The sequence below is a fragment of the Coregonus lavaretus genome (genome assembly GCF_964263955.1).
Source record: "Coregonus lavaretus genome assembly, chromosome: 26".
Classification (NCBI taxonomy): Eukaryota; Metazoa; Chordata; class Actinopteri; order Salmoniformes; family Salmonidae; genus Coregonus; species Coregonus lavaretus.
This window is the reverse complement of record NC_140013.1, coordinates 3,675,166-3,700,533: the sequence shown is the minus strand read 5'-3', so window position 1 is coordinate 3,700,533 and position 25,368 is coordinate 3,675,166. Positions and strand designations below refer to the sequence as shown.

The following is a 25,368-nucleotide window of genomic DNA, read 5'->3' as shown; positions in this document are numbered from 1 at the left end:
CCAGAACAACAGCAAAGGAACTTGTGAAGATGCTGGAGGAAACAGGTACAAAAATATCTATATCCACAGTAAAACAAGTCCTATATCGACATAACCGGAAAGGCCACTCAGCAAGGAAGAAGCCACTGCTCCAAAACCGCCATAAAAAAGCCAGACTACGGTTTGCAACTGCACATGGGGACAAAGATCGTACTTTTTGGAGAAATGTCCTCTGGTCTGATGAAACAAAAATAGAACTGTTTGGCCATAATGACCATTGTTATGTTTGGAGGAAAAAGAGGGTTGCTTGCAAGCCGAAGAACACCATCCCAACCATGAAGCACAGGGGTGGCAGCATCATGCTGTGGGGGTGCTTTGCTGTAGGAGGGACTGGTGCACTTCACAAAATAGATGGCATCCTGAGGAAGGAAAATTATGTGGATATATTGAAGCAACATCTCAAGACATCAATCAGGAAGTTAAAGCTTGATCGCAAATGGGTCTTCCAAATGGACAATGACCCCAAGCATACTTCCAAAGTTGTGGCAAAATGGCTTAAGGACAACAAAGTCAAGGTATTGGAGTGGCCATCACAAAGCCCTGACCTCAATCCTATAGAAAATGTGTGGGCAGAACTGAAAAAGCGTGTGCGAGCAAGGAGGCCTACAAACCTTACTCAGTTACACCAGCTCTGTCTGGAGGAATGGGCCAAAATTCACCCAACTTATTGTGGGAAGCTTGTGGAAGGCTAACCAAAACGTTTGACCCAAGTTAAACCAGTTAAAGGCAATGCTACCAAATACTAATTGAGTGTATGTAAACTTCTGACCTAAGACAGTGAATATTTACTAGGATTAAATGTCAGGAATTGTGAAAAACTGAGTTTAAATGTATTTGGCTAAGGTGTATGTAAACTTCCGACTTCAACTGTATGTGTGTGTGGGGTTGTCAGTGTAAGTATGTGTGAGTGTGTGGGTAGAGTCCAGTGTGTGTGCATAAAGTCAGTGCAAGAGAGCAAAAAATGATAAATGCAGGCATTCCGGGTAGCCATTTGATTAGCTATATAGCAGTCTTGCTTAGCAGTCATATGGCTTCGGGGTAGAAGCTGTTCAGGGTCCTGTTGGTTCCAGACTTGGTGCACTGATACCGCTTGCTGTGTGGTAGCAGAGAGAACAGTCTACAGCTTGGGTGGCTGGAGTATTTGACAATTCTTTAGGCCTTCCTCTGACACCGCCTGGTATAGAGGTCCTGGATGGCAGGTGTTGACTGAAGCCTAGTGTCATTGCTCCTGTTCCTCAATGTCAGACACTTGGTAGAAGACCATGGGAGTTTCCTATCTCTACCTCCCCCACAGCATCAGTAAGCTTACCATTATGCCATGTTTGTAGCCAACTAGAGTATAAACCGTATTCAAGGGCATGTGTTGAGAAGGAATTAACTGAGCACAATTATGCCACAGTTAACTTGCACAATTACAATCACGCACAGATGCCCACCAACACATGCACACACACAGTCTTCAGCTTTAAAACCGAGCTACGGCAGGTCTGCATTTAAGGGCCCTACATTTCTCTCAAATCTAAAATGGATTTATGCTCCCTGCAACTCAAGACTGGCGGAGAGAGAAAAAACCCACATTATTTCTCATTGACAATAGGCTACAAGTTGTGTGCCTGCTGTGCAATCTGAGAGAGAACTGTTTTGACCTTGAGAGGGAGAGAGAGAGAGAGAGAGCTTGATAGTAACATCATGCAAAGACTGTTAGTACATGACAACATGACTGCAGAATTTGTGATGGGGCTAAGACTGTCAATCAATGAGCCTGTATTGCCATAACAGAACATGAACTGGTAGGCCTTGGCCTACACTATTCCCACAGACAGTAGCTTGGCAACTATGGTACGATTTCTAGGCCTATAGAACATTGGGTTCGATTATTATTTAATTTTTTCATGGATACTAAAATCAATACATTTTGTACCCTAGTATAAACCTATTGTATGCATTTATTGTAGGCCCTATGCAAATTTGACCAACCAACATCCCAATTCCGTTCTAAATCACTGGAATTTGAGGAGGATAGGACGTAGAACTCTATGAAAGATGAATTAAATGTTACATTTAAATGTAATGTCTTATAGAGTTACTGACTACACGCGAGTAGTGGCCAGGAAATAGTTTCGCGCTATCATTGTATTGCAAAAACAAAGTGTCACTAACTGTAACCTATCGACATTTTTGGCAACATAGTTTCAAATGAACCGCTTGCGTGCTTGCATGAATATGCTATTAATTATATAATTCAGTGCCTTCAGAAACTCAATGAGGCGTCCAGATTCCGAAGACCCACTAAATTTCACAGTTCTGTGTGTCACAATCCTTTCCAACAGTTTGTAGAATTAGGCCACACGAAATCTGCCTAGACATACTATGAATGAAATAAGAAGGGTGATATGACAGGAGGAAACACTGTATGCATGGCCCATACCCCTTGCCAGCCTGGCGCAAGACTGCTTCTCAAGACGATACAACGTGCTTTATCGGTTATTCTAAGAACAGTTTCGTTACACTGATTAGGGAGACGAAATTGGGGAAGTGTTGGTAAAGCTACAGGCCGATTAATCCCAGTTTATGTTAATCCCATTGCGATTTATTCCAATACATATTAGCCTACTGACCTGGTTAAGGCAGACTAGATTCGGCCTGTTAGACTCAGTCATGATTTTCTTATGAAAAATGTAACCCCCCCTACACTAGTGAACTAATAGCTAATAACTTGCAATCCCCTGGGCAAAAAAAAAAAGCCTATTTCGAGCCATTTGTGGAAATATTGAGAGAGAAAAAATTATGAATGGATGTAGCCTAAAATGTTTATTCCAATATTTTAAGTGCGGGTACATAAGGCAACCATCTATTCTAGGCTATAGCCATTGCAGTTGATGAGTAAAATAAATTCAGTAGATCAGTGACGGTAAGGAATAGACTGTAGCAGAAGGGATATGAGGTTATAACGGGGAAGGCGCCTATAGAGGGTAAAAAACAATTCCGATACCGTTAGATCAGCTTTGATTGGCTGTTGCCATTATTGGGGCGAAAATCACGATGAACAAACATCTCCGTTATGTAGGCCTATTCTAAAAAAACAGGCTATTTATTGAATTATCAAAATTAATATGCACATTTGTATCCTAGGCTGCATTCACATTGATCACCGATTAAAGCCGGTCATTGAGACTTTGTATGGCTATGAATTGTCACATCAATGGGAAATGTCATTGTTTTAATATGCAAACCCGATCAGATCTCGCCCCAAACCGGTTTCTTACCCCAGCTTTTAGCGGTTCGGCCAATAAACTCTCCTGTTCGTGGGTTGTAGATAGAATCTTTCCAGGAGGACGTCTGCGGTTTATCTCCGTCGGCGGCGGGTGTCTCCTCCTTGGTCGACATGGTTGGCTTTGGGTTGTTCAAAATGATGACCGTAGATGGTTAGGAATGTTATAATGCCCAAACGGTCTATAAACGATGGATTGCCTCTGTTTTATATATATTTTTTAATCGAGTGTTATTTCCGACCCAATATAGCCTAGTCCCTTCCGGTTACCCTCACCACGCGACTACAGTACTGCAGCAACTGAGCTGGAGGAGAATTCGCGATTGAAGCATCTCAGCGCAAGCGCACTTTCAGCATTCAGGCTCCAGAAGCGGCATTCAAAACTCAGAGGACTGGTTAATTTGATTTGTGATTCATCATCTTAAACTTTTAAGGATCGGACCCTTTTCTTCAATTTTCGCCTAAAATGACATACCCAAATCTAACTGCCTGTAGCTCAGGACCTGAAGCAAGGATATGCATATTCTGGATACCATTTGAAAGGAAACACTTTGAAGCTTGTGAAAATGTGAAATTAATGTAGGAGAATATAACACATTAGATCTGGTAAAAGATAATACAAACAACAAAAAACATGAGGTAAAAAAAAAATTTTTTTGAAATGCAAGAGAAAGCCCACAATATAATATTGCAGTTTAGGCGCAATTTAGATTTTGGCCACTAGATGGCAGCATGCAAAGTTTCAGATTGATCCAGTGAAGCATTGCAATACTGCACTATTTTGTATCAAGTCTGCCCAAATGTGCCGAATTGGTCAGTTGATACATTTTCAAGTACATAACTATAGAGAACATACAAAAATGATATGGTAATACAAAATGTAATTTTACACACTCCCAGGAATGTCATACATGATGGATCATTAGCTTATACACTAACTTTCACACATCTAGATGGCCAGGCGTGGTGGGTGTGGAGCCAGAGACAGCAGGGGTTCAAACTGTTGTTGTGCACTCTCCTCAAACAATAGCATGGTATTTTTTCACTGTAATAGCTACTGTAAATTGGACAGTGCAGTTAGATTAACAAGAATTTAAGCTTTCTGCCTATATAAGACATGTCTATGTCCTGGAATATTTGCTGTTACTTACAACAGTCATGCTAATTACATTAGCGCATGTTAGCTCAACCGTCCCGTCTATGGGACACCGATCCCGTAGAGGTTTTTCGCAGCTGCAGGAAATACAGGGGCAGCAGCCATGAAGACATTTATAAAAAATAACTACAAGAAAGAAATTAAGAGAGAAACAGAGATATAAATGCTTCTAAAACATCATATCATAGACCTGAATGCCTATTTCCTGTATAACTGGCCATATCCCCAGAGAACGTCCATTCCCCCTGTGAACAGTGTAGGAGACGAGAGTCCTGTCCCAGAGAGAGAGAGAGGTACGGTGCATCACTGATGCCTGGCTGGCTGTCTGTCCGTCAGTCACTCTGGGGAAGAGGGTTCGTTGTCATCATCGTCATTGTCCTCCTCTTCCTCGTCGAAGGAGCTGGGCATCTGGCCTTGAGACTCGGAGTGGGCGGTGCTACTGTGGCTGTAGCTACGCCTTCCATTCAAAGAGGCAAAGTCCAGGTCACCTGGGAAAGAGCTGAACTACGACAACCCACACCACCGGGGTCAGTTACTTCAGTTCTCAAATTAAAATCAATCATGCCACCTTAAGTCATTTATATTTCTATGATCCCTGTGTGGCTTGAGCTTTTCTGTTATCAGTAAGGTGTGTAACCTTACATCCCAAATGGCACCCTATTCCCTATATAGTGCACTACTTTTGAACAGAGCCACACAGGGATCATAGAAATATCACTCTTCATGTGTAGTGTGGTCCCGTGTAGCTCAGTTGGTAGAGCATGGCGCTTGCAACGCCAGGGTTGTGGGTTCGATTTCCACGGGGGGCCAGTATGAAAAATGTATGCACTCACTAACTGTAAGTCGCTCTGGATAAGAATGTCTGCTAAATGAGTAAAATGTAAAAATGTAAAATGTAGTGTTCCTGTTTGGTAGTGGATTGTGTTCAAATCACAGTTTTGATTGAAAAGTTATGAGAGGTAATCTATCTTGTTTGACTAGTGCCTCTGGCCATGCCTGTGGGAGGGGAGATGAGGACAGATTGAAATGACAGAAATGGCCTGTTTCCACACGCACACACATGGCAAAAATGCTTGTCAATGAATGCCATTTTCCCACTCTCACCTATGACATAGGTCTCCAGGGACCTGGGGATGAGGGACTTGGCCAGGATGAGATTGTCTGCGCTGCACTTCCCACTCTCCAGGCCCAGGGACATCCCCATGTGCTTCAGAATCTCTATGTTGTCATGGATCTCAAAGGTGTTGTCAAAGTTGAAAAGGTATTCGCATCTACAGTAGGGACGTCAAACGTTCAGCCTGCTGTACAGACCCTATGGACGCTCTAGTTTAGAGCGACTGGTTAAATTGTGCTTAGGAGTATTTTTAAACTCTCTCCATGGATAAAGTAGGACGAAATAGAAATAGTGTGCCACATTTACTATCATCATATATAAAAATATTGAATTATGTTATATTACGCTAATTTCTCTATGGTGGACAGAACGTGTTACTACATTACACAGACTAAAGTTTTCACCACACAATATTACAGGAAATACACATCCTTTTTACCTCAGAATGCTGATGTTAGTATTAAAGTTTATAGTCATCACGATCTCACAAAATCGATTGCTTAAAACAGATTGATATCTTTGGTTTAGTACCGGTATTTTTTGTCATACGCGCCAGTCCGTAGTGGGACTTAGAATGCAACTGTCATTTTCAGACCACGGTGGCTAAGAAAATAATTGGCCGCTCCTCCCATGAATGTGTCTGGCCTGACATGAATTCATGGATTTGAGGGTTACGCTATCATTCAAACGAAAGCCAACCCCTGTCGCTATTTAGAAACCGATGTGAGGTGGTGATTTCTTGAAATTATCCCGTAAAAAAAGTGTTTCCTTTTCCATATTGGCCATCTACGAAAATAATTTTCTCAGAGATACAGTGCATTCGGAAAGTATTCAGACCCCTTGACTTTTTCCACATTTTGTTACGTTACAGCCTTATTCTAAAAATGGATTAAATTAATGTTTTTCCTCAAATCTACACACAATACCTGTCACGCCCTGGCTCTGGGGACTCTGAAATGTTGAGCCAGGGTGTGTAGTTTCTGTGTTATATTTTCTATGTTGATGTGCTAGATCGTTTAGATCTATGTTGGCCAGGGTGGTTCCCAATCAGAGGCAGCTGTATCTCGTTTTCTCTGATTGGGGACCATACTTAGGCAGCCTGTTTGGCACTAGTCGGTGTGGGATCTTGTTCCGTAAAGGTTTGTTTTGTGTAACCTAGGACTTCACGTATCGTTTGTTTGTTGTTTTGTGTCGTGTTAAGTACTTAATAAAATGTACGCTTATCACGCTGCGCCTTGGTCTGTATCTTCCGTTAACGATCGTGACAATACCCCATAATGACAAAGCAAAAACTGGTTTTTAGAAAATTTTGAAAAAAAATTAAAATAGAAAACAGAAATAACTTTTACATAAGTATTCAGACCCTTTGCTATGAAACTCGAAATTTAGCTCAGGTGCATCCTGTTTCCACTGATCATCCTTGAGATGTTTCTACAACTTGATTGGAGTCCACCTGTGGTAAAGTCAATTGATTGGACATGATTTGAAAAGGCACACACCTGTCTATATAAGGTCCCACAGTTGACAGTGCATGTCAGAGCAAAAACCAAGCCCTGAGGTCGAAGGAATTATCCGTAGATCTGAGACAGGATTGTGTCGAGGCACAGATCTGGGGAAGGGTACCAAAAAATTGTAGGCAGCATTGAAGGTCCCGAAGAACACAGTGGCCTTCATCATTCTTAAATGGAAGAAGTTTGGAACCAACAAGACTCTTCCTAGAGCTGGCCGCCCGGCCAAACTGAGCAATCGGGGGAGAAGGGCCTTGGTCAGGGAGGTGACCAAGAACCCAATGGTCACTCTGACAGAGCTCCAGAGTTCCTCTGTGGAGATGGGAGAAACTTCCAGAAGGACCACCATCTCTTCGGCACTCTCTACGGCACATCTCTTCGGCACTTTATGGTAGAGTGGCCAGACGGAAGCCACTCCTTAGTAAAAGGCACATGACAGCCCTCTTGGAGTTTGCCAAAAGGCACCTAAATGACTTTCAGACCATGAGAAACAAGATTCTCTGGTCTGATGAAACCAAGACTGAACTCTTTGGCCTGAATGCCAAGCCTCATGTCTGGAGGAAACTTGGCACCATCCCTACGGTGAAGCATGGTGGTGGCAGCATCATGCTGTGGGGATGTTTTTCAGCGGCAGGGACTGGGAGACTAGTCAGGATGGAGGGAAAGATGAACGGAGCAAAGTACAGAGAGATCCTTGATGAAAACCTGCTCCAGAGCGCTCAGGACCTCAGACTGGGGCGAAGGGTCACCTTCCAACAGAACAAAGACCCTAAGCACACAGCCAAGACAACGCAGGAGTGTCTTTGGGACTCTGAATGTCCTTGAGTGGCCCAGCCAGAGCCTGGACTTGAACCCGATCGAACATCTCTGGAGAGACCTGAAAATAGCTGTGCAGCGACGCTCCCCATCCAATCTGACAGAGCTTGAGAGGATCTGCAGAGAAGAATGGGAGAAACTCCCCAAATACAGGTGTGCCAAGCTTGTAGCGTCACACCCAAGAAGACTCAAGGCTGTAATTGCTGCCAAAGGTGCTTCAACAAAGTACTGAGTAAAGGGTCTGAATACTTATGTAAATGTGATATTTCAGTTTTTTTTTTTCTAAAAACCTGTTTTTGCTTTGTCATTATGGGGTATTGTGTGTAGATTGATGAGGGGGGAAAACTATTTAATCAATTTCAGAACAAGGCTGTAACGTAACAAAATGTGGAAAAGGTCAAGGGGTCTGAACACTTTGCGAATGCACTGTATAGACAAAACTGTATGAACATCTGCTCTTTCCATGACATAGACTGACTGACCAGGTGAAAGCTATGATCCCTTATTGATGTCACTTGTTAAATCCACTTCAATCAGTGTAGATGAAGGGGAGGAAATAATTGAGACATGGATTGTGTATGTGTGCCATTCAGAGCGTGAATGGGGTATGGTAGTAGGTTCCAGGCGCACCGGTTTGCGTGAAGAACTGCAACGCTGCTGGGTTTTTCATGATTAACAGTTTCCCGTGTTGAGTGTGAAGCGAATCAATTCCAGTCGAGTGACCGCTTGGTAAATATTAGTGCGTGTGCAGTTTATAAATCATTAATTTAGCAAAATACAAGTAATCTGTAAACAAGTTTCACACGTGTGTGTTGGAAGTAACCTTTATGTATTGCTCTTCAAAATATAACGACTTATTTCAGTATGTTAATTATGTATTTGGACATTAATCAAAAAGCCATGACAACAGGAAGCAGCAACATATGTATTTTTCAATCTATGTTTTATGAATATAAATGTTACTTTTAACATTATTTTTCAACAGGATTCTACTTTATCAGGTAAAAACCACTGAATGAGCCCAAAAACTTGCTATGACTTATAAATATGTTTGTCCTGGCTACCTAAAGAGAGTCGGGGGATTACTGTGGTAGCCATCCGTATAAATCACATGTAAAGATATATTTTAATCACGGTAAAAACCTTGTGATCCTAACTGAATTTGCTCTTAGCACTATAGGAGAAGTGTTGGCATTTTAAGGATAAAGGCGCAATGAGCATGTGTGTTATACTATTGTGGCAATTGGATTAGCGATTCAGTAGTGAGTGACCTAGAGTTGTCTTTGCAATAGGCATTACGGTGAAGAAGTTGCGGTGACACATACTTGTCGCTGGAGATGGAGCAGTCGGTGACGGTGCGTACGTCTGTGTTGAGGATGATGAAGGGGAGATGGATGACAGAGCTGGAAGGGGGAGGGGCCAGGGAGGAAGCCTCACTGGCTTTGTTTCTCTGCACTAGGTTCTTAAAAGAGATTTGCTGTTTGAGGAGAGACGAGCAATGTTTAGAAACACATTTTAGGTGCATTTGATTTAGTTCGCCTGGCTACGGTATTCCATCAATCTTCCATTGGTCCTAAAGTGCAAACTTTCAAACACACCTATCCACACAGACACTTTTAAATACATTGTTACTACAGCTACAGCTAATCTTATCGATACATACTTCAAAAACATGTATCCCCAAACTACACAAACACACATTGTCAATCTCTGAAGGTTGAGCGTGTATGGTTAATGAGTGGAACTACATCATACGTCACGCATGGGGCCACAAGTCTTTCCTGGTCAGGTTATGTGGCCAGGAAAAACACCTGGCCCTACCATATAGTGGCTAAATCGATTCTGAGGGAAAACCTCAGAGGAATCGGTGCTTAGACTGAAGCTTAAATCTAGCTTTAGAGTGAGTTACCTTCACCAGGGCAGAGCAAAAGGTAGCTAACATACCATCAGTCGGAGATGCAAAGAATGACAACTATCCATGGTGCGGTACATTTCAAGAAACAGACTGTGAATACATTTCGGTGATCGCCGAGTCCTTCTCACAGGGAGAAGTAATCAATTAAGAGATATCCGACCACGGCCACATCCACACCCTCTGGCCTCCTGGGAACTCCACGGGGTCACACAAAAGTTCCCTTTCATATGCTATTGAGATGCTAACGATAGGCTGGTGTTTTTCAATGGATGTATAGATGGACAGCTGCCTAGCTCATCCCTCATGACCAAGATATCTGACTTTCCGCTCTCTCCCTCGCACACAAGCACACGCACAAAGAGATAAGCGTGTGCGCACACACACACCAGGGACTGCTCCGTACCTGCAGTATGAGTTCTTCCAGCTGAGTTCTCTTCTGCCTGATCCTCTTCAGGCTTTTCTGTTTCTCCACCTGATTAGGGAAACCGTTTATTAAGCATTTTAGAAAGGACTGGCATAACATAACTGTCTAATAGTACACCATATAAAGCATCTCAAAGCACTTGTAAAGCAAAACAAACAAGCAATTAAAAAAGAAATATACAACAGTAGCTAGATCAGCATATGGAGTTATTTTTGAGTGCTTCTTGAAGCCTCCAATGGGCAGCCACGGTCATAACTAGTAGATAACTAGAAGTAGATGGTCAGCGGTGGTGGTGGTCAGTGTACAGTCTGTGTCCCTCCTCCATTCAACCTCCACTCCACCTTAACCCTGTGCTCCAACAGAACCCTACCCATATCTCACCACTCAGACAGTTAGTATCGTTCTTTAAGTAACTGACCAGACTAAAGCAAGACAATGACTACTTGTATTGTCAGACAGTAGATGGCATGCTAAAAAGCTCTGCTGTCAAAACAGGCCAGCTGTAGGAGTACTCCACTCTCCGTCTCCCCGCTCCCTCCCTTACTCCCTGTCACCATCATGCCCTCCACCAGAATGGGTCACTGTGTGTGTGTGTGTCTTCGTGTGTTTATCGTGACAGATCTATATTCTGCAGGAAGTAGACACATGATACAGAAGAGGACTGAAAGGGTCTTTCGTTTATCTTCCCCTTTCCTTTGTCTGTGCTCCCCTCACTCCCTTTCCCTCCGTCCGCAAGTCCCTCTTTTCCTGAGGTGAGTGACAGATGTCATGGAGTGGCTGTCAAGGCTCACTTTCAGCTCCCAGAGAGAGTTATGCTGGTTTAAAGTGTGTGTGTGTGTGTGTGTAAGATCACCTCCAGGTTTTGACACTCCTGGGCAGAGTTGTTGGGCAGGCCAATCCAGCGGATCTCCTTCTTCTCCTTGGAGATGATATTCATGGCCATCAGCACGTTGAGGGCGTCATACACGCGCCTGCGGATGTTCTTCTGGTCATACACCTGCTGGGGAAGGAGGGGGATAGAGAGAAAATAGTGAGGAAAGAGAAAAGAAAAGAGAACAAATAAGAGAAGAGCAAGGAAACAGAGAATAGCAGAGAAGAGGTTATGATTCTAGGCTTGTCTTGAGGGGTCAAGGGGCATTACATTGACATTTTAGTCATTTAGCAGACACTCTTATCCAGAGAGACTTACAGTTAGTGAGTGCATACATTTGAATACTGGCCCCCTGTGGGAAACGAACCCACAACCCTCGCGTTGCAAGCGCCTGTCACGAATTCTGCCGAGACTGCTCCTCCTCCTTGCTCGGGCAGGCTTCGGCGTTCGTCGTCCCCGGAGTACTAGCTGCCACCGTTGAATGTTTCGATGTGCGTTTGGTTTGGTCTGTCTGTTACACCTGTGTCCGTTTGAGTCTGATTATGTGCCCTATAAGTTTCCTGTGTTGTTTTCGTTAGTTTGTGTGTTATTGTCCGCCTGTCCGTTGGTGTAACCTGTGCAGTAATCTGGACTTTGTTTATTGTTACGCACTGTGTTGCGTTGTCGCTCGCCTCCTTTGTTGAGGCCCTTTAATTTTGGTACTGTTTTACAGTTAGTAAAGTCTCGTTTGACTCAGCCTATGCGTCCTGCATCTGACTCCTCAACCGCATCCACATCAACACTGACAGCGCCATGCTCTACCAACTGAGCTACACGGGGTATCTCATTAGTAACTGTCCCATGGTGTGTGCCCCTGGCCCGGACTACCTACTACCCCTCCGGAGGTGCACTGACTGCTAGCCTAGCCCTCATGGTTAATCTGTTTTTAATTAATGATACTTTTTAACATTCCACAGGAAGTAAGCAGATTAGGTCTGGGGCCAAGCTATTTTTAAGTGGCCGTGTCATTATTAATACCGGAAAGTATTCAGAGGTTGGCCTCCTCCCCACTATTAAAACAGCCTAACTTTCAGTCAGACTCCTCCAACACAATGCTTTGGGACGCAAGGGAACCGTTTGCAACATAAACAACATTCCATAGTCTCTACGAGCTCAAATCTGTCATTCGTTAATTGATTTTCTTGAACAGTTTATGAATGGAAAAACAAACGTATCTAACAAGAAAATTTTGCTGCAAAAATGCATCGCCGTTTTGCTGTCTCATGTTAAATTGGACCTATTTTATTTATTTATTCAGGTTAGCCCAATTGAGACCAGGGTCTCATTCCCAATGGTCTCCTGAGTACAACAATTTTCTCACAAACAGGAAGAAAAATGTACATCACAAATAAAACAATAATAAAAAAATAACCACGTGTTGAGTGTTATCCACTAGCCTGTTGACCAGATCAGTTTATTCTTTAGTTGTGCATGAAAGGTGATGTTAGAGGCATTGGCTAAAGTATAGTCAGATATGGCCACCAGGCTAGATCCTCTCAACAAACCCCTGCAATACTTTATCATTCTACTGACACAATGGGTTAGAGGACCACGGTGCTGGCAACACCAAGGCTGTGTTCATTAGGGCATGCAATGGGCAATATAACCGAAGACAAGCCCCGTTTCTCATTGCACAAGTCCAGGTAGTCCCTCCCTGTTTCATTCCATTTTCTTCCGTTTGGTGCCTAATGAACACAACCCAGGCTTGTGGGTTTGACTCCTGCATGGGCCACATACACTGACTGTGTCGCTGTCAACCGTAAGTGGTTTTGGATGAAAGTGTCTAAGTGACCATAGTATTTACGGACTCACCGAGTCTGTGGCCATGACGGTGGTGGAGTGGGTGAACTCAGCCACCAGTTCGTCAGCCACCTCGTTGTAGGAAGTGGCGCCTTTCTTCTGCACCTTCTCACACACCTTCATGGAGAAATGCCTCAGGCCCTTCCCCGTTCTTTTCGGCCTTATTCAGCCACTTGCTGTGGTGGAGAGATCACAAAGAAGCAACTGACACATAAATGACCAGACGGTCACAACATCTACGGCTAGCATGCACAGGATACAGTAGGTGTAAACAGTACAGTGAAATGCTAACCAAGATGACACACACACACACACACACACACACACACTACACCTCCAACTCTACACTTACTTGTCAAACCTCACCTCACACACATAGGCATATAAAAATCTAAACAATATAACACGCAATGGACTCAGTGGATCAGACAATACAATGTATACAATCATTAAAAACTAATGTAAAACAATGAGTTTCTCTCCAACAATGGCACAAGCAAAAGCACACTTGTGAAAACCATGATACATTAACATAAGCATGATGGAGCTTGGCATGTATGTGAAGACCATAGATTGTGCACCCGCTGACACTTTGACACTCGCCTTCAATGTGCGGTCACAGAATCACGTGACGTGCGCTCATTAGACGCACCGCTCATTGATGCTTCAAATTAGTGTATGGCTTTATACTCAGTACACATGCAGAGCAAATGTGTCAAAGCGTACTCATAATATTTAATGACTCCCCAATATCAGTGTATTTGAAACTATACTAAAGGCTGAATGTTAATATCACTATTGGGGATATACTATAGTAATGGGTTGCGTTCCAAATGGCACTCTATTCCCTATATAAGTGCACTACCCCATAAGGCTCTGGTCAAAAGTAGTGCACTAGGTAGGGAATAGGGTGCCATTTGAGACGCATACATGGTTGTGGTTGGAGCAGCATTTTCTACCCCTACACTCAGAAAATTTATCTGGGTTGCTTCGAGAACCACCACTCTTGACATATTTTTAACCTCCCATGAGACATTCATATCAAATGAGTGCAGTTTTAAAGGCTGAATCTCAATTCTTGAGAATGTGTGTGTGTGTGTCTCTGGGAATCACACACCTTGCTACTAGCTAGTTCTTTCCATTGAGGTAATGCAGGGTCTATTTGTGCTTATATCCCCGGCCATTCAGAACAGTACAAAAATCAAAGCACTGCCTGTCGAATCCTGACATGCTTTATCGTATGTCAGGAGTCATGGCATGCTGCCACACAAGTCCTCTTGCATTTGCTGTGTTGCAGGCACACATGTCCTCCTTTTCACAATGGCTCCAGTGTAACATAGTTCCTCTAGCACCCTGTAGGGCTACCCCCAGGGAGAGGGGAAGGGAGGAGAGAGGGATTCTCGCATTTCATTACGAGTCACCGCCTCCACATGTAGCTGAAGCACTAGCGTTCATCATTTCACGAGGATCAGATGTGTATGTGTGTACAAATAGTACAAAAATCCCATTCTCAAATCAGCAGAAACAGGGGAACTTTGGGCGAACGTGAATACAAATGGGAGAAAATGATCTGTGATGAACCGTTAGGCTACACGTGATGCGCCGCCCACACAGCAGTGATACAATCACTTGCTCATTCAGGGGCTTGTTCTCTGTGATTTACGCACCAAGAGAAACCGAGAGGGGGGGGGGGGGGTAGTTGGGCATGGAGAAAAAAAAAAGAGGAATCAGGCTAAAAAGAGATATCGGAGCAAAGAAAAGAGAGAGAAAGAGAGGAAGAGAGAGGGGGGTATCAACGGAGCAGGGGGAGTTTTATAGACAGACATATTGCGTGTGTGTGTATGTGTGTTCAGGTGAGCGGATTATTTAACCATCATTAGGGTTGTTAGACAGTCGTGGAGCACACAACACAGATGTAACACATTTGGCGACGTGCAATTGGCTAAACGCACTGTGATGTAGAAAATGATGTCACATGCCAAGGGGCGCAGGCAGAATGTGCATATGCATGAGGGCATTTATGTGTGAGAGAAAGAGAACAGTGAGAGACAGGAACAGAGAGATGGGGGAGAGCGAGACAACAGAGATAGAGACTATGCAAGTAGACAGGACAGAGACATGTAAAGACCAGCGCACACACGCAGCCGAGTGAGAAATCAAGTGTCCATTCACAAACATCCCCACCCTCGCACTACACGAACATACGCACTCTCTCCCACACAGCACAGTTCACTCTAACACGCAGTACAGTAGAGAGTAGGAGACCACTGCAGAGCCGCTCGTTACATAACTGGCTCTCTGTGGAGCACACACACGTGCAGAGGGGAAGACCGTGTGTGTAGTGTATGAGGTAGGAGGTGGGGATGGCAAGGCGCTGCGTGGTGGAAGCTTAGGGTTGCAGTTGTCAGGACAAATTAGTTCCAGACCCCCAGCTAGCTAGTGAAATGTGTGGGGGAGGGGGGGGAGTGACAAGACAAGAAACAGGCTGGAGAAATGGTGGTGAATGTGCCATAACGGGTAGAGGGATTGTAATCAGTCGTGTGAGGAAAAACACACACACACACACTCAGTTCCGCAGAAACGACAGAGGGACTTTTTCTCCTTAGCAACAGAGGTGTCGCTCTGCACCCCGGCCGGTGCTGTAGTGGGAGTCTGAGGAGTGTTTATTGGCAGTGTGTCTGCAGAGTGGATCAGTGGATCAGTGGGGGAGAGGGATGACCTTTCACTGAACAGCACAGAGCAGAGCCAACACATCCGGGGGCTGGGCCCTGAGAAGAGCTCCTCTCACCTGGTGCTTGTGAGTGGGGAGAGGGAAGAATAAATTATAGACGACAGAAGAGATGGACAGAACGGAGAGAGAGAGAAACCAGAGATCTGAGCTTACGAGGACCAAACATGACGGAGAGAATCCTCAGTCTTGCGCAGTGTAGGTGAGAAGGAGCGGGTATCAGAGGGAGAGAGTTGTGAGTTTGAAAACAACAGAGGTAGAAGGAGTGAAGGAGCATGAGTGGCTGTGCGATTGAATGTGTGTTTGAGAGAGAGAGATTGGTTTCATCGGTCTTACTATGTGTTGAATTAATTATTCACTGCTGAGAACGTGGCCTGCAGGAAGCACAGACTCTCACAGGCCTTTAATATTTGAGTGCATGCTGCTCAAGGAACCATTTCCACACACACTCTAGGGCTACACGATCTGGACAAAATATCTCATTGCAATTCTTTCGCCAGATATTGGAATTGCGATTATGAATTGCAATTTTCAAACACTTGGGTGGAAAACATGGTAATTCCATCAGACATGGTTAAAACAACTGTCAAGGTAGAGAACGTCACTTCTAAAATGAGATCATATGAATGAACACATACTGTAGCTAGCTAACTGAATATAAAATCAAAAGAAACAAATATTTTCCAACATTGTTATAGGTTACATATGATAATACAGTGTATTCGGAAAGTATTCAGACCCCTTGACTTTTTCCACATTTTGTTATTATAAAATGGATTTTTAAAAACTTTTCCTCATCAATCTACACACAATACCCCATAATGACAAAGCAAAAACTGATTTTTAGAAATGTTTGCTAATTTCTTAAAAATATAAAACTGAAATATCACATTTCCATAAGTATTCAGACCCTTTACACAGTACTTGGTAGCGATTACAGCCTCGAGTCTTCTTGGGTATAATGCTACAAGCTTGGCACACCTGTATTTGGGGAGTTTCTCCCATTCTTCTCTGAAGATCCTCTCAAGCTCTGTCAGGTTGGATGGGGAGCGTCGCTGCACAGGTCTCTCCAGAGATGTTAGATCGGGCTCTAGCTAGGCCACTCAAGGACTTGTTCTGAAGCCACTCCTGCATTGTCTTGGCTGTGTGCTTAAGGTCATTGTCCTGTTGGAAAGTGAACCTTCGCCCCAGTCTGAGGTCTGGAGCACCTGGAGCAGGTTTTCATCAAGGATCTCTCAGTACTTTGCTATGTTCATCTTTCCCTCGATCCTGACTAGTCTCCCAGTCCCTGCTGCTGAAAAACATCCCCACAGCATGATGCTGCCACCACCATACTTCACCGTAGGGATGGTGCCAGGTTTCCTCCAGACGTGACGCTTGGCATTCAGGCCAAAGAGTTCAATCTTGTTTCATCAGACCAGAGAATTTCTCATGGTCTGAGAGTCTTTAGGTGCCTTTTGGCAAACTCCAAGTGGGCTGTCATGTGCCTTTTTACTGAGGAGTGGCTTCCGTCTGGCCACTCTACCATAAAGGCCTGAATGGTGGAGCGCTGCAGAGATGGTTGTCCTTCTGCTGTAGTGAGCCAGCAGTGACCTGATCTCTCAGGGGGGAGTGTGTGCGTGTATATGTATGTGTGTGTGTCAGACTGAGATGCACTCTGGACAAAAAAAAAAAAAAAAGCCAGAGATTGCAGCCGAGCTCTTAAGCAGCCCTCCCCCCTCTTCCTACACATGCTCCGCACACATGCACATCACCTCAATCTACATTTTGCTGATCCTGGCCGTTACCTGGCTGAAGAGTCTCCTGAGCACAGCCCATCCCTGCACAGCAACCACAGACAGAGAAATCGTTAGTTTGTTTACTGTTTAAGATGAATTCAATATTCAAAACTATGTTAAGTGTGTGTATGTGTGTCAGTGGTCAGTCCTCCTAGATTAAAACCCATTCCATTGCCTAATGAACTGGTTTGCTTTGGAAATAATGTGACGCTTCAGCTCAATGAGATGCTGTGAGAGAATGACCAAAAGCATTTTTTCTCTCCCTCTCTCGATCCGTTTCTCTCGCCCTCTCTCGCGCCCTCTGTCGCCAAAACTCCTTCTCCCTCTATCCCTCTTTCTATCGTTATATCGGTCTCCATCTGCGACTTGTTTGACTGGATAATCCTCCTGCACTGTTCCTGTCATTTATTTATTCATACACTGCTCCAAAAAATAAAGGGAACACTTAAACAACACAATGTAACTCCAAGTCATTCACACTTCTGTGAAATCAAACTGTCCACTTAGGAAGCAACACTGATTGACAATACATTTCACATGCTGTTGTGCAAATGGAATAGACAACAGGTGGAAATTATAGGCAATTAGCAAGACACCCCCAATAAAGGAATGGTTCTGCAGTTGGTGACCACAGACCACTTCTCAGTTCCTATGCTTCCTGGCTGATGTTTTGGTCACTTTTGAATGCTGGCGGTGCTTTCACTCTAGTGGTAGCATGAGACGGAGTCTACAACCCACACAAGTGGCTCAGGTAGTGCAGCTCATCCAGGATGGCACATCAATGCGAGCTGTGGCAAGAAGGTTTGCTGTGTCTGTCAGCGTAGTGTCCAGAGCATGGAGGCGCTACCAGGAGACAGGCCAGTACATCAGGAGACGTGGAGGAGAACGTAGGAGGGCAACAACCCAGCAGCAGGACCGCTACCTCCGCCTTTGTGCAAGGAGGAGCAGGAGGAGCACTGACAAAGCCCTGCAAAATGACCTCCAGCAGGCCACAAATGTGCATGTGTCTGCTCAAACGGTCAGAAACAGACTACATGAGGGTGGCATGAGGGCCCGACGTCCACAGGTGGGGGTTGTGCTTACAGCCCAACACCGTGCAGGACGTTTGGCATTTGCCAGAGAACACCAAGATTGGCAAATTCGCTACTGGCACCCTGTGCTCTTCACAGATGAAAGCAGGTTCACACTGAGCACGTGACAGACGTGACAGAGTCTGGAGACGCCGTGGAGAACGTTCTGCTGCCTGCAACATCCTCCAGCATGACCGGTTTGGCGGTGGGTCAGTCATGGTGTGGGGTGGCATTTCTTTGGGGGGCCGCACAGCCCTCCATGTGCTCGCCAGAGGTAGCCTGACTGCCATTAGGTACCGAGATGAGATCCTCAGACCCCTTGTGAGACCATATGCTGGTGCGGTTGGCCCTGGGTTTGCAAGACAATGCTAGACCTCATGTGGCTGGAGTGTGTCAGCAGTTCCTGCAAGAGGAAGGCATTTATGCTATGAACTGGCCCGCCCGTTCCCCAGACCTGAATCCAATTGAGCACATCTGGGACATCATGTCTCGCTCCATACACCAACGCCACGTTGCACCACAGACTGTCCAGGAGTTGGCGGATGCTTTAGTCCAGGTCTGGGAGGAGATCCCTCAGGAGACCATCCGCCACCTCATCAGGAGCATGCCCAGGCGTTGTAGGGAGGTCATACAGGCACGTGGAGGCCACACACACTACTGAGCCTCATTTTGACTTGTTTTAAGGACATTACATCAAAGTTGGATCAGCCTGTAGTGTGGTTTTCCACTTTAATTTTGAGGGTGACTCCAAATCCAGACCTCCATGGGTTGATACATTTGATTTCCATTGATAATTTCTGTGTGATTTTGTTGTCAGCACATTCAACTATGTAAAGAAAAAAGTATTTAATAAGATTATTTCATTCATTCAGATCTAGGATGTATTGTTTAAGTGTTCCCTTTATTTTTTTGAGCAGTGTATTTAAGCAATAAGGCCCGAGGAGGTGTGGTATATGGCCAATATACCACGGCTAAGGACTGTTCTTAGGCACGACGCTGTCAGCCAATCAGCATTCGTGGCTCGAACCACCTGGTTTAATCCTCTATATCAGTCCTCTATATATTATCCTCTATACAGTATATCATTCCTACATATATTATCTGTCAATCCATAGGCTAACAGGCCACAATAAATACATTACATTGGAAATCTCTACCTTGCAATCCCTGCCTGGGGTGTGTGTGTGTGTGTGTGTGTGTGTGTGTGTGTGGTGTCTGCATTAACAACAATAGTAGTCAGAATAGCAGAATCAACCCACCGGTCAGAAAAATATGAGTCAATGAAATCATGCGTTCGTTTCTTGGCCTTGGAAATTAAAATGAAAAAGGGATGCTAGTTAATAAAAAAGAAATACAGTGGATCCTCCTTTACTTAAATTATTATGTTCTGGAAACAGATCAGCAAAGATAAGACCACTTTACAACAACCACAACATATGATTATAGTGTGCAACAAAACAAGGCAGGGGTATGTGTGTATGCGCGCACTCGAGCAAACAAGCAAGAAGTGTACTTGAGCAAATGAAAAAAAGTGTGTGTAGCAGCTCACCCTGGGGTCCACTTGTTGGCGTCCTGCGTGTGTCCCTGGGCGACCATGGTGGGCGTGTGTGTAAAGGAGCTACCTATGAGAATATTCCCTGTGTGTGAAACTCTCTGTGCCGTGCTGATAATCTACACACACACAAAATAAATAAGAAACATCAGAGGGGTGCATCAGATCGCAGGGTTGTGTTCATTTGGGCACACCGACGTAAAACGCAACGGACATGATTGAACGGATGCAAGGATGTCAGGTGATACAAAGAATATTGGTAGCCAGGGTCCTGTTCATTAGGCACCAAATAAAAAAATAAAAAGGGAAGGGCAACCTGAAGCGCTCATTTTTGTTTTCAGTTTCAAAACATATTCCGTTTGACGCTCTAATGAACACCGCCCAGGTGAGTCATTGAGAACAGATTCTGTGCCAAGAAGTGGGTGATTCTCTGTGTGGTGACTGAGCACTGAGCAGGATCAGGTTGGGTGTAATATTTGAGAGGCCTGCTATGCAGAAGTGTCTCGAAGCCGGAGCCCAACAAAAGAGACAAGATCAGCAGGACGCAGCAGAGTGCTAATAATAACCCCAGCTAATTATAGCATGCTACAGTCAGTCTGCAGTCCCCCACACGCTATTCCTTCTCCTCCGAGCCAGACCTTTCTTTTACACTACCACACTGGAAGAGGATGGGAGATCTGGGGTGTATTCATTAGCACACACCATAGCAAAACACTTCGCAAAGGAAGACGTTTTGTAACGAAAACGAGAATTTGTTATTGGACAAATTCAGACATTCGGAGCGTATGCTTTCATTTGGTACCTGGTGAATACACCTCTGATCATCGACTCGACTCTTAACTCTTATTGACAGAATCCCAACAGATGGCTTTCATGAAGAAAAAAAAACCTGCAGCAGTGGCTGTATTTCCGTGAACGTAACATTATAGCCAATCAATTAGAAAAAAGCCAATTTACTAGCCTAATCGCTCAACTCAATCACACTCTTTTATGCTAATTGCATACATTGAAATTGTCACACTGTCTGTTTCACACTATATAGCAGTGTTGCCATGCCTCTGCTATCAACCCATCACAGTCCAGGGGACTCCTTCTTTCCTCCAATCAAATCAAATGTTATTTGTCACATGCTTCGTAAACAACAGGCGTAGACTAACAGTGAAATGCTTACTTACGGGCCCTTCCCAACAACGCAGAGAGAGAAACATCGAGAAATAATAGAAAAGTAAAACACTTAATAATAAAAGTAATACTAAATACAAAATGAGTAACAATAACAGGATAGATGGGAGGTGTTGAATGGAATTGAAGGATGGGACTAATAACAACTAACAACAAATAATAACAAGATAACTAATAATGTAAGCATACTGTGTCCATAATAAGTATATAGGTTGTAGGTTGGGAGCTTTTGTGAAAGAGCACAGTTAGAAAGATATGGCATATAGAAGCAAACCGGATGGACATCATGAAAATGATCGGCGAGGTTGAGAGTAGAGGAAGTTCAGGAGAAATAAAAAACAAACAAAATATAATTATTGTAAAATTGACTGTCTCCATAAAATGTAGATAGTAGTTATAAGCTGGAAGTAGAGGCCTAAGCATTGTTGTTCACTAGTTTACTCCAAGTAGGGAAAGGGTGGTGGGGTTGGAAAGGGGAATATATATATATATTTTTAAGGGTTATGTATGTGTATGTATATGTGTATGTATGTATGTATGTATGTACAGTGAGGGAAAAAAGTATTTGATCCCCTGCTGATTTTGTTTGCCCACTGACAAAGACAGGATTTCAGTCCTTCACGGCGTAGTGTGTTACCAATTGTTTTCTTGGTGACTATGGTCCCAGCTGCTTTGAGATCATTGACAAGATCCTCCCGTGTAGTTCTGGGCTGATTCCTCACCGTTCTCATGATCATTGCAACTCCACGAGGTGAGATCTTGCATGGAGCCCCAGGCCGAGGGAGATTGACAGTTATTCTGTGTTTCTTCCATTTGCGAATAATCGCACCAACTGTTGTCACCTTCTCACCAAGCTGCTTGGCGATGGTCTTGTAGCCCATTCCAGCCTTGTGTAGGTCTACAATCTTGTCCCTGACATCCTTGGAGAGCTGTTTGGTCTTGGCCATGGTGGAGAGTTTGGAATCTGATTGATTGATTGCTTCTGTGGACAGGTGTCTTTTATACAGGTAACAAACTGAGATTAGGAGCACTCCCTTTAAGAGTGTGCTCCTAATCTCAGCTCGTTACCTGTATAAAAGACACCTGGTAGCCAGAAATCTTTCTGATTGAGAGGGGGTCAAATACTTATTTCCCTCATTAAAATGCAAATCAATTTATAACATTTTTGACATGCGTTTTTCTGGATTTTTTTGTTATTCTGTCTCTCACTGTTCAAATAAACCTACCATTAAAATTATAGACTGATCATTTCTTTGTCAGTGGGCAAACGTACAAAATCAGCAGGGGATCAAATACTTTTTTCCCTCACTGTAGGTGTTCCTCTTGTCCAGGTGGGAGAGGGCAGTGTGTGGTGCAATAGAGATTGCATCATCTGTTGATCTGTTGGGCGATATGCGAATTGGAGTGGGTCCAGGATGTCTGGGATGATGGTGTTGTGAGCAATGACCAGCCTTTCAAAGCATTTCATGGCTACAGATGTGAGTGTTACGGGTTAAAGGGTTACCTTGGCGTTCTTGGGCACAGGGATTATGGTGGTCTGCTTGAAACATGTAGGTATTACAGACTGGGTTAGTGAGTGGTTGAAAATGTCAGTGAAGACACTTGCCTGCTGGTCAGCGCATGCTCTTAGTACGCGTCCTGGTAATCCGTCTGGCCCTGTAGCCTTGTGAATGTTAACCTGTTTAAAGGTCTTACTCACATCGGCTACGGAGAGCATGATCACACAGTCATCCGGAACAGCTGGTGCTCTTTTACATGGTTCAGTATTGCTTGCCTCAAAGCGAGCATAAGAGGCATTTAGCGTGTCAGGTAGGCTAGCGTCACTGGGCAGCTAGTGGCTGGGTTTCCATTAGTAATCCGTGATACTTTGCAAGCCACACTTTCTTTTCAATGGGCATTGCGTATACTCAGTTATTAATCCCTTCTGACAGGCCCACCCAATCAGATTGATGTGGTTTAAGCATTGTTGTGGACTTGAACCGTCAAATGTGTACTTTTTCTATAAAAAATAAGTGTGATTTTGAGAGTGAGAATCAGTAAAAAAAAATATTTAAACATAGGATTTTTCACAGGTGCCTTTCCTTCGCTGGGCGGGCCATTTGGGAACTTTTTGGCAAAATTAGAGTATACCCACTTCTCCAGGCACCACTGCACCACTGTATAGGGCCAATGGAAAGACAGCAGTCACACACAGCATTATGTTAAAGGATAAGCATTCCATAAACTCTGACATAATAAGACAGTAGGTCCCAATCATAAGAATACAAAAACACAACCATTAAGCATTTCCCAATCAAAATGTACAGCTATTACTTCCCATTGCAAAAAGCATTTCATATTTAGCACACAAAGTAACCAGTGACCTAAAGTTTAAAGTGGAACTGACAGCATTTTAACTACTTTGCAGATATGAAACAGACAATCATAACATCAGTCAAAAATATAATATTACCAGTTTATGCTACAAAACCAACTTTAAGAGGTTGACTCAACGTTCCATGACGTACACTAAGGCATAGTTTGCAGAATAGATGGATGCAGTTCAATGCATGATTAATATAATTCACCAATACATTTCTTGGTAGTCCAAAAACTATTGCTATCAGGTTGTAAATCACAGCTGGCCTGGTACATTGTTTGCTGCCTCTATTCGGGATGCACTGTTTCAGTTTCAATGACGCAATATTCTGGACAAAAACGTTTGAATGTAACTAACGCTGTGAATGTCAATACAATCAAACTAGCAAGGGCAATGATCACAAGTCAGTCATAACGTGGCTAATAGGCTAGCATATCTATTTATGTAGCGAGCTAAAAACATTCCATTGGAGGAGTGGGTGAGTGACTGACTTTTCCCCCTCATATTGTTTTTCGGTGGCTATACACAGCTAGAGTTCCAGGTGTCATTTGGTTAGCTAGCAATAACCTGAACAACTTATCCAGTTGGCATATCTCTTGCGTTTTCAAATTCACTCTGACTATCTACTCCGATTTCAGAGCACTCTCGTCCGAGTGTGCCAGAGCGCAGAACTGATGAATTTACGAACATGCAACACCCACTGAATATGACCGGTGTCAATAAACGTAGGCAAAAAAAGTAATAGTTAGTCAAGAACGCTCTAGATAACATGTAAACAGCCTAACCAGCTCTGCTACTATGAGTAAAATGGTCAGAGTGAGATGTTCTCTCATTTGTGTCTGGAAGTAGCTAGCTAGCAAACTAGCCAACTTTAGCCAGTTAGCGTGGGTGCTTGGTTGGGACAAGCATGCATTGGCAGGCAAGCTGCAGAAGGACCAGGAGGCTACAATTCCCCATCGTTTATCAGTGCAATTTTGACGGCCAACTAGCTGAAAAAGTTTGAGAGGGTTTATCTAATGTTCCTTCATTATATTTTAGCTCATCATGCTCTGGCGAGCATTAGTTGTTGATCTTGTTGTTGTTGATGTTCATAACTGAGGGAGAGAGAGCCTACCTTTTCATGGTTGTTTGATCAATAGGACTGTAAAATTCTCAAATGTAAGAGGACTCCTGTTGTGTTTACATATTTGCAGAAATCCATTAAGGTGTATTTTGTGGCTTTTGGCGAATGCGTTCTAATGATGTAAAGTCACACTGTTGCAACTGCCTGTAAACACACAGTAAGGTTAAAAGTGAATGATGGCAGGGCCGTGTGGCAAATGGCTTGTTTGTACAAAGGCCTACTGTAGCTCTGATTGGCTATAGCGCACTGGTCTGTGTAGACTTCTGTCCTGGACAAGACAGTTGTTTTTATTCGTGTTTTTTTTACTGCAGTGTCTATTAATTGTCCAAACACATGGCCACTTTCCCACTCTATATTGCTATAGAATTTTCACAAATGCCTTAGTATACATAATTCACAAACATTCTAAGAATTTATGAAAATGTGAAAATGACCATATCTAAGTGATTGCTTGTAAGAATTTTTTTTTTTTTTTAATGTAATTCTTCCTGGGGGTGTTTATGAACAGATTTTAAAACAATTTCATGTTGCTAAAATGCTGTCAGTTCCACTTTAAATGGAAAAATGTTTCACACACATAAGTTATTTTCAAAGAGATGGCTAACAGCAGCAAGCGAGCTGCA

General features: G+C 43.7%; 2 protein-coding genes across 2 annotated transcripts in view; both read right to left on the bottom strand.

Moving 5' to 3' along the window:
• The window catches only part of LOC311101426 (sodium/potassium-transporting ATPase subunit beta-3-like), a 47,461-nt gene extending 43,853 nt beyond the window's left edge, over window positions 1–3,608 (bottom strand). Inside the window, exon 1 of the mRNA XM_084142571.1 lies at window positions 3,306–3,608. Within this exon, the coding sequence (XP_083998697.1) occupies window positions 3,306–3,426 (121 nt within the window). The 5' untranslated portion in view covers window positions 3,427–3,608. The remainder of the gene's footprint in view (window positions 1–3,305) is intronic.
• Window positions 3,609–3,905: 297 nt separating this feature from the next.
• Window positions 3,906–25,368, bottom strand: part of LOC311101478 (transcription factor Dp-2-like) — a gene marked incomplete at its 5' end in the record, with an annotated part of 41,621 nt that continues 20,158 nt past the window's right edge. Inside the window, 11 exon segments of the mRNA XM_084142633.1 lie at window positions 3,906–4,970; window positions 5,571–5,737; window positions 9,230–9,381; window positions 10,223–10,291; window positions 11,097–11,243; window positions 12,966–13,100; window positions 13,102–13,129; window positions 17,469–17,501; window positions 19,789–19,831; window positions 19,834–19,835; window positions 20,079–20,200. Of these exon segments, the coding sequence (XP_083998759.1) occupies window positions 4,951–4,970; window positions 5,571–5,737; window positions 9,230–9,381; window positions 10,223–10,291; window positions 11,097–11,243; window positions 12,966–13,100; window positions 13,102–13,129; window positions 17,469–17,501; window positions 19,789–19,831; window positions 19,834–19,835; window positions 20,079–20,200 (918 nt within the window). The 3' untranslated portion in view covers window positions 3,906–4,950.